The sequence below is a fragment of the Nerophis ophidion genome, linkage group LG22, assembly GCF_033978795.1.
Source record: "Nerophis ophidion isolate RoL-2023_Sa linkage group LG22, RoL_Noph_v1.0, whole genome shotgun sequence".
Classification (NCBI taxonomy): Eukaryota; Metazoa; Chordata; class Actinopteri; order Syngnathiformes; family Syngnathidae; genus Nerophis; species Nerophis ophidion.
In genome coordinates, this window is record NC_084632.1 from 15,296,678 (window position 1) to 15,306,677 (window position 10,000).

Sequence of the window (10,000 nt, forward strand, 5' to 3'; positions counted from 1 at the left end):
TTCATTGAGCACCAAAGTCAGTTAAAATTGAGTCTTAGTCGAGCACCTGTGTCCCAGTGAAACTTGAGTCTCCGTCACGCACCCTTAAGTCAGTCAAACTCGAGTCTTCATCAAGCAGTTATGAGTCAGTAAAACACAAGTTTTTCAGTGAAGCTCAAGCCTTCGTCAAGCAACAGTGAGTCAGTGAAACTCGAGGCCCCATCAAGCACCTGTGAATCAGTGAAACTCGAGTTTTCGTCCAGCACATGTGAGTCAGTAAAACGCAAGTTTTTCAGTGAACCTCAAGCCTTCGTCAAGAACCTATGAGTCAGTGGAACTCGAGTTTTTGTCAAGCAACAGTGAGTCAGTCAAACTTGAGTCTTTCAGTGAAGCTTCAGTCCCTGTTGAGCACCTGTGATTCCGTGAAACTCCAGTGTTTGTCAAGCATCTTTGAGTCATTGAAGCTTGAGCCTTTGTCGAGCACGTCTGTCAGTGAATCGCAAGTTTCTGTCAAGTACCTGTGAGTCAGTGCAACTCAGGTCTCCGTCCAGCACCTATGAGTCGGTAAAACTTGAGTCTTTATTGAGAACCTGTTATTCATAGAAACTCAAGTCTCAGTTGAGTACCCGTGAGTCAGTAAAACTTGACTCTTTGTCGAGCACCGGTGAGACATTAAAACTCAAGTTTCATGTGAGCACTTGTGAGTCAGTGAAAATCAAGTCTTTTTTGGATTGTCTAAAAAAACAATTTGTTTTTTTCAAGCCTTTTTTATTTAGTGAAACTCTAGTCCTCATCAAGCACCTGAGAGTTAGTTAGAATTGAGTCTTAGTCGAGCACCTACTGTATGAGTCAGTGAAACTCGAGTCTCTGTCAAGCACCCGTAAGTCAGTCAAACTCGAGTTTTCATCAAAATCTTCTGAGTCAGTGAAACTGGCGTCTTTGCCAAGCAATTTTGAGTCAGTGAAACTCAAGTTTTCGTCCATCACCTGTAAATCAGTAAAACTTGAGTCTTTCAGTGAAGCTTCAGTGCCCGTTGAGAATATGTGAGTCAGTGAAACTCGAGTCTTTGTCAAGCACCGTTGAGTCAATGAAGCCCGAGCCTTTGTCGAGCACTTCTGTAAGTGAAACCCACGTTTTTGTCAAGTACTTGTGAGTCAGTGAAACTCGAGTCTTCGCCAAACCCAGAGAAACCACAATCTGAGGTCTTCTTTGAGCGCGCGAGAAACTCTAGTCTTCATCGAGCACCTGAGAGTCAGTTAAAATGTTATCTCTGTCGAGCACCTGTGAGTCAGTCAAGGACCCAATCTGTCTTTTTTGCACAAATTCAGTCTGTTTTAAACAGCTCGTTCATGACATGCACATCTCCGGTTCCAGCAGGTTTAAAGGCCTACTGAAACCCACTACTACCGACCACACAGTCTGATAGTTTATATATCAATGATGAAATATTAACATTGCAACACATGCCAATACGGACGGTTTAGTTTACTAAATTACAATTTTACATTTCCCGTGGAGTTTCTTGTTGAAAACTTCGCGGAATGATGACGCGTGTTTGTGACGTCATTGGTTGGAGTGGACATATTAGCCCAGCACCACTTACGGCTAAAAGTCGTCTCTTTTCATCGCATAATTACACAGTAATTTGGACGTCTGTGTTGCTGAATCTTTTGCAATTTGTTCAATTAATAATGGAGACTATAAAGAAGAATGCTGTTTCTGGAAAGCGGTGGATTGCAGCTGCCTTCAGCACTGAAACACAGTCGAAAATTGTGATATTAAGTCGTCTCTTACCGGAGACTTGAGTGGATTTATGGACCTCCTCCTGTAGCTGTCAAAAAGGCAGATGTGATCTTGGCTCCTCAGCTTCTCTCAGAGACACTGGCGTTCACCGCAGCCATCCGACTTTCAGGTATGACTTTAGAATCTCACTAAAATACTAATAACACAATAAGCAGATAAGGGATTTTCCAGAATTATCTTAATAAATGTGTCTAATTACATCGGAAACGCTCACACTGCCGCCGCCGGGAGCAGTCGCTTTTTTTTTTTTGTGCTTCACTCTAACGTTCCTCATCCATTAATCTTTCATCCTCGCTCAAATTAATAGGGAAATCGTCACTTTCTCGGTCCGAATAGCTCTTGTTGCTTGAGGCTATGATTATAAACAATGTGAGGATTTCAGGAGCCCTACAACCAGTGACGTCATGCGCACATCGTCTGCTACTTGCGGTAAAGGCAAGGCTTTTTTATCAGCGGCCAAAAGTTGCGAACTTGATCGTCGATGTTCTCTACTAAATCCTTTCAGCAAAAATATGGCAATAACGCGAAATGATCAAGTATGACACATAGAATGGACCTGTTATCCCCGTTTAAATAAGAAAATCTCATTTCAGTAGGCTTTTAAAGCAGATAATAGCATTAAGGAGAACATAAGCAGGACAGTCAGAGTAATTATTATGTGTAATAGTGTGTTTAGGAGGGAAGTAAAATAAAATGTGCAAGTGTTTGTGGAGCATAAGACCTTTCAAGAGTTGTAGTACTCACTGTAACTTCTCTGCTTTCTCCAAAAAAGTCTTCCTCCAAACATCTGTTGATTAGACGTTTTGTTTACCATTAAAATCCAACACATGGAACTTTTTGTATCCATAAATGTCTTTATCTCAGTTCACCTCACCAGTTTTCTCCATGAGGGACCTTTTTGTACAAGAGTCTCATTCATCATCTTCCCCATTTCCTGTTTCTTGCACTTCCTGGGTCAGGCCACTGCAATGCTGCATTTCCAACTTGGAAATATCAGCTCTATCTGTATTAGCGTTTTAGCATATTTTTTTCATATTAAATTGGGCATTTTTGCTCAATTCTTTAATAGTTTTTACCAATTTATTTTATTGAATCATTATTTGTATTTTTTTTTTTGAGCGATTGCATGTTTTTATGTTGATTTTGTTAGTTATTTATATTTCTAACTGGGATGTGTGACTGTGCGGTGGGACAGGGGTTATTGCATGTGACTCACAATACGAAGGTCCTGAGTAGTCCTGAGTTCGGGATTTTTCTTGGTGGAGTTTGCATGTTCTCCCCGTGACTGCGTGGGTTCGGTCCGGGTATTCCGGCTTTCTCCCACCTCCAAAGACATGCACCTGGGGATAGGTTGATTGACAACACTAAATTGGCCCTAGGGTGTAATGTTGTCTGTCTATCTGTGTTGGCCCTGCGATGAGGTGGCGACTTGTCCAGGGTGTAAGCCCCCCACGACCCCAAAAGGGACAAGCAGTAGAAAATTGTTGGATGGTGTGTGACTGTTGTTGTTATATATTGTCATAGTCATCATTGTCACCGACGTCCCACTGGGTCATTATTGTCACCGATGTCCCACTGGGTGTGAGTTTTCCTTGCCCTTATGTGGGCCTACCGAGGATGTCGTGGTGGTTTGTGCAGCCCTTTGAGACACTAGTGATTTAGGGCTATATAAGTAAACATTGATTGATTGATTGATTGATTATATGTATTTTTGTACATTTAATTTTTAATCTTTACATGGTTAAAAAAACATATTGATATTGATTGATTGATATTTGCTAGTTTGTTTTAAATGTATTCTATTTCATTTATTTTACCGACCCATTAAAACAATGGACCGTGCTAAAATGTATTTGGAAGCCTCTATACCCCTTTACAAAATATTGTTACACCTTTTTATGAAGGTAAAAAAAATGTGTACACTTTTGATTTAACCAACCCTAAATTGTATTTTTTGCAAGTGTTTTACTTCAACAAATTCATGTTTCCACATTATATATTTTTTTGTGCAAAATAACAAATTTTACACAATTTTGCACAGCTTTCTGACACATATGCCGGGGATTTAAATTTTGTAAAGCTGTGCACCACACGGACAATGAGAATATCGGGAGAAATTTGCTAATAAAGTGGAACCTCGATTGGTTCTGGACTATAAATAGAAAAGTGCGTGCCAATAAGAAACAAAGTGCAGTACTGTTTATCTAACATAGGGGGTGATAGACCAACGTTCTCTTTATTAATAAGCCAGAACAACAAGCTGCAGTGTGCCGTGTACGCTGCTCTGCCAACACGCGCGCACACACAGAAGTCCCTGTGGTGCCCTCACAAATGATCAGAAATCCCACAAATTCTGAATTTTACCAACCATATTGCTCCAATAGCAAACATTTTAAAACGTAAAATTCACCCACATTAACATCGACAGAGGAGCTGAAGAGACAGGAGCAGACAGGGGAGGTTCCGTGCGTTTGTATGCTTTTGTGACCGAGAGTAAAATAGGTCTGCTTTGGCGTTTATTTGTCCTGAAAAGTCTGATATTATCAAAATTAAAAAAGGGGTCTGTGATCCGTGTGAGGTCGGTGGAGCAGAGAGAGCCGTCGGAGTCCGTGTCCAGAGCGAGGGTCGATGATCGAGCGAGGCAGTCCAAAACCAAGGGGGAAGAAACTGGTAAGACTCGGGAAGTAACTACGGGAGAACAAACAAGGACGTCAGACACGGAGGGAAAACGCAGTGAGAAAGAGAGCATAAGTCTTCGGCTTACGGTACACCAAGGGTAACTTGTCCTTAATACAATATGTCCTTTATACAACTCCTGTGAAGACCGGGTCGCATTGTGATGAAGGGTTTGTTTTCCCAGGAATGCAAATTGGGCTTCGGACACAGCGTGCAGGTAGGAACAAATGATCTATTTAGAAAAGAATCAGGCGGTAACAAAGAAAAACGTGCTCATATCACTAAAGGCAAAACCTAAAGGAGCTAGCGTGGGAGCTAGAAGATAAAATGAGCCTATCGTGGAAGCTAACAGGTACAGAGCAGGAAACAAACGTTGTCATCTGTTGTATAAAACAAACTAGGAAGCCAGACCGAGTGAGGCCAGGGCATGGACTAAATAGCCCTCTGATTAGTGTGCATCCCGAACATTAACCAGAGGCAGGTGAATGTAATCTGCCGTCATGGCAACTGAGACACAAACTCAAAAGGTGCTGAGAACACAAGTGAACTGAAAAACGTAAATAGATCCGGACAGCTCCCTCTCATCAGGACCAAGTGCGCTGATTGCTGATCGCCCACAGCCTTTCCGGCATGTGGGCGTGTCCCAAGGCGCGGCAAACAGAGCACAAAGAGAGTAGAGTACCCTAAGATTTTTTGGTTCGAATAGAGCAAATGATGCAATTTTTTGTGGTCCCCTTTATTTAGAAAAGTATGAAAAAGTACCGAAAAGTATCAAAATAATTTTGGTAACGGTACCAGTACCAAAATATTGGTATCGGGACAAATCTAGTCTATTTCAGGATTTTACATGTTTTAACTCCTGAAAATTGGTAGACTCTAACTCTTTTTTTTGTGTGTGTTTTTCATTTACCTCTAAAGATGTGAAGAACCTGGAGAACTTCCACCTGGTAGAGAGCGTCCAGGAGCAGGTGAACGCGGCGCTGTTGGACTACGTCATGTGCAACTACCCGCAGCAAACGGACAAGTTCGGCCAGCTGCTCCTGCGGCTGCCGGAGATACGAGCCATCAGCCTGCAGGCCGAGGAATATCTTTACTACAAGCACCTGAACGGCGACGTGCCGTGCAACAACCTGCTCATCGAAATGCTCCATGCCAAGAGAGCCTAGGGAGGGGGACTGCATTACCCACAATGCAGCTGCACGGACACCTGAGGATGCAAACTGATATTGCGAACAGGGGAAAAAAAGAGGAACACTTGAACCAAACAAAGACGATTATTGTTCATAAAAGATGTATAATATTATGGGTTGTGTTCGGACATTTATCAGTGGCTGGTACTGTACAGACAAATGGACACGCGGTCAAGCAGCGAGGACTTTTTACCTGCCGTCCCTGAACTCACCTGCACGGCAGCGGCAGCTTGACCTGACCAAAAACAGGACTGATATTAAAAAAAAAAAAAAAAAAAAAAAAAAAGGTCTACATCGAACAAAATGGTAACAAGTTCAAGAAGAAGAAAATAACGTTCTTGTTATAGAAAGTCCCCATGTCCCATTTTAAGCAATGTACCTCAGAAAGTCCAGTGTTAAATAAATTCATTTCATAATATCAGCTTAAAAAAAACTTGTATTTATAAGCATTTTTTTTTCTGCAGGAATAAATAACCTTCCTTTGACAGTTTAGTACCAAAAAAAAAAAAAGAAAAGAAAAGGCCAAAACAACATCATTTTTTTGGTTGGGATTTAGCCTGCCTTTGCCCGCATAGACCAAAGCCTGCTTCAGAAGGGAAGAAGGAACCTACACAAACGTTTAGAATCAGTATTATTTAAAAAAAAAAAAAAAAAAAAAATTGTGATGTCACAGTTATGTGAGTCTTGCCTTATTTCATCACCATGCTAGCTAACCGTGCAGATGTGAATGAAAATATGTACAAATATATATAGAAAATAAAAGTATTAATGTTGTACGATTTGAAAAAAAAAAAAAAAAAAAGGAATAAATAATAACAGGTGTTTACATTCATGTGGTCATATGGGAGACAACTGTGATGATGATGATGATGATGATGATGATGGTGATGATGATGCATCAGTTGCAAAGCAATGATTTCCTAAAAAAAAAACAAAAAAAAAACATCAATGACGGAGAAAATCAGCTACTTTTTTTTTTTTTGCGTGTACAGTGTTTTAGTTCCTTTTTAGTCTCAAGTACTTCAATTATGTCGTGAGACTCTAAAATCATGAAGGAATCGCGCATAAATGTGTCATTTCCACCTGTGTCTTTCAAGTAAGGCTGTATCACTTTTTTGTAGAACTTTTATTCAATATTACTATTATTATTATTATTATTATTATTATTTACAGTGCTTTGACCTTTTCGATGTACAGAATGTCACTGGTTACGCTTAACGATGAAAATAATTTATTGCGTCTCTTGGTTTCCATCTTTGTGTTACATGACGTGAGGTTTCGGCGCCACAATAAATTTGTCTACTGTAGAATCTTCTGGTTATTTCTCTACAAGCCTAAGGACAAAAACAATGGACTACGATATGCACACACAGACAGAAAAAAAACATGGATTTGGCGTGAACGAGTCAAATGTATTCTTTATTTAGAGAGCTAAAGGTGAGTTGCTCACTAAAAACTAAAATGTTGGCAGAAATTGCTAGTGAATGCTAAAATGCTAACCAGCTAGCTCCAGGTAAGAAAACCTTTTGGCGTGACAGCCCCTCTAATGCCTGAAGGACCCCAATGAGGGCGTGATAATATCATCAATCAATCAATGTTTACTTATATAGCCCTAAATCACTAGTGTCTCAAAGGGCTGCACAAACCACTACGACATCCTCGGTAGGCCCACATAAGGGCAAGGAAAACTCACACCCAGTGGGACGTCGGTGACAATGATGACTATGAGAACCTTGGAGAGGAGGAAAGCAATTAATATCGAGCGGGTCTAACATGATACTGTGAAAGTTCAATCCATAATGGATCCAACACAGTCGCGAGAGTCCAGTCCAAAGCGGATCCAACACAGCAGCGAGAGTCCCGTTCACAGCGGAGCCAGCAGGAAACCATCCCAAGCGGAGGCGGATCAGCAGCGCAGAGATGTCCCCAGCCGATACACAGGCAAGCAGTACATGGCCACCGGATCGGACCGGACCCCCTCCACAAGGGAGAGTGGGACATAGAAGAAAAAGAAAAGAAACGGCAGATCAACTGGTCTAAACAGGGAGTCTATTTAAAGGCTAGAGTATACAAATGAGTCTTAAAGTGAGACTTAAATGCTAATACCAAGTTATATGACTCTTAAGGGTTACAGCTGCAAAATTAGCGAAGCAAAAATAGCTCGAAAGGTTAGCATGCTGGAATGCTAATATTTTTTTCTCACCATTATTTTTCACCAATGACAATCAGCTCATTATAATGCTTTTAAAACAGGCAGCTGTGTGAGCTGCTTTAAGGTCCTTCCACCCTCATTGGGGTCCTTCAGGTATTAGAGGGGCTGTCACGACAAATGTCTTCCGGGGGGAAGGTTTTTGCAGGGGGGAAGAAATTTGGCGTAACAGCTGCAAAATGAGATAAAACAGCTAGCATGCTAACAGTTGACATTTGCAAAGTACCAAAATATATGACTCAGGGGTTTTAAATAGCAATATTACCTAGAAAGGCTAGCCAGAAAGCATCAAGTAAGAAAAAATAACGGTGTATAACTGTAAAATTAACTTGGAGAGCTGGCATGCTAATGTTACCATGCTAATAGTTTACGTGCATTAGGCCAAAAAAAACATATGACTCTGAGGAATGTGCTATGCAACTTAGAATGTTAATATGCTAATTTTAAAATGCTAACAGTTAGCTTCAGGTAAGATTTTTTTTTTTTGACATATACCTGCAAAATTAGATAAAACAGCTTGAATGCTAACAGTTGACATTTTCAAAGTACCAAAATATATGACTCAGGGGTGTTAAATAGCAATATTAGCTATAAAGGCTAGCCAGATAGCATCAAGTAAGAAAAAATAACGATGTATATCTGTAAAATTAACATGAAGAGCTAGCATGCTAATGCTACCATGCTATTAGTTGACATTCATCATGCAAAAAAACATATGACTGAGGAATGTGCTATGCAATCTAGAATGTTAATATGTTAGAATGTTAGCATGCTAACAGTTAGCTTCAGGTTTTTTTTTTTTTAGTTTTTTTCAGCGTATGCCTGCAAAATTAGATAAAACAGCTTGCATGCTAATAGTTCACATTTGTAAAATACCAAAATGTATGACTCACGGGTGTTTAATACTAGTATTAGCTGTAAAGGCTAGCCAGATAGCGTCAAGTAAGAAAAAAATAACACTCTTTGGTGTATAACTGTAAAATTAACTTGGAGAGCTAGCATGCTAATGTTACCATGCTAATAGTTTACGTGCATTAAGCAAAAAAAAAACATATGACTCGGAGGAATGTGCTATATAACTTAGAATGTTAATATGGTAATGTTAGCATGCTAACAGTTAGCATCAGGTAAGAATTAAAAAATTTTTTGGCCTATGCCCGCAAAATTAGATAAAACAGCTTGCATGCTAACAGCACACATTAATAAAGTACCAAAATATATGACTCAGGAGTGTTCAGTAGAAATATTAGTTATAGAGGCTCGCCAGATAGTGTCAAGTAAGAAAAAAATAACACTCTTTGGTGAATGAATGTAAAATTAACTTGGAAAACTAGCATGCTAATGTTACCATGCTAAAAGTTGACATGCATCAAGCAAAAAAAAACATATGACTCGGAGGAATGTGCTATATAACTTAGAATGTTAATATGGTAATGTTAGCATGCTAACAGTTAGCATCAGGTAAGAATTAAAAATTTTTTTGGCCTATGCCCACAAAATTAGATAAAACAGCTTGCTGAAAAAATGTGCTATGAAACCTAGAATGTTAATATGCTAATGTTAGCAGTTAGCTTCAGGTAAGAACTGTTTGGGTTTTTTTGGTGTATGGCTGCAAAATAAGATAAAACAGCTAGCATGCGAACAGTTCACATTTATAAAGTACCAACATATATATATATATTAGCTATAAAGGCTTGCCAGATAGCGTTCCCAAGCTCAAACACGATGACTGTAAGGCAACAAAATTAGCTACCGAGACTAGCATGCTAACATTAACATGTTCCAAAGATCAAACACAATAAACAATCTTTGAAATCTTGTGAATTATAACTGAAGTGTGATTTAAAAAAAAAAAAATCTATAAAAGTTGGCATGCTAACATTACCATGCGTCAAGTAAGAAACACAGTGGACAATCTGTGAAATTAGAAAAAGATATGACTATGGGGTAACACAATTAGCTATAAAACAGGCATGCCAACATGCTATCGTCAGCATGCGTCAATTACCAACATATGTAAATCTGGGGACTCAAAATTAGCTATACAAGCTCGCATACCTATAGCATGCTAACAGTTAGCATTTGTCAAGTACCTGTAGCAGAATATTTGACTGTGAGGTGTTCACCTGCAAAATACCAAATT

At 39.6% G+C, this 10,000-nt stretch overlaps 1 protein-coding gene across 1 annotated transcript in view; it reads left to right on the plus strand.

The window, feature by feature from the left end:
* The window catches only part of nr5a2 (nuclear receptor subfamily 5, group A, member 2), a 182,191-nt gene extending 175,727 nt beyond the window's left edge, over positions 1-6,464 (plus strand). The window contains exon 7 of the mRNA XM_061883318.1: positions 5,377-6,464. Coding sequence (XP_061739302.1) covers positions 5,377-5,624 — 248 coding nt within the window. The 3' untranslated portion in view covers positions 5,625-6,464. The remainder of the gene's footprint in view (positions 1-5,376) is intronic.
* Positions 6,465-10,000: the final 3,536 nt, after the last annotated feature.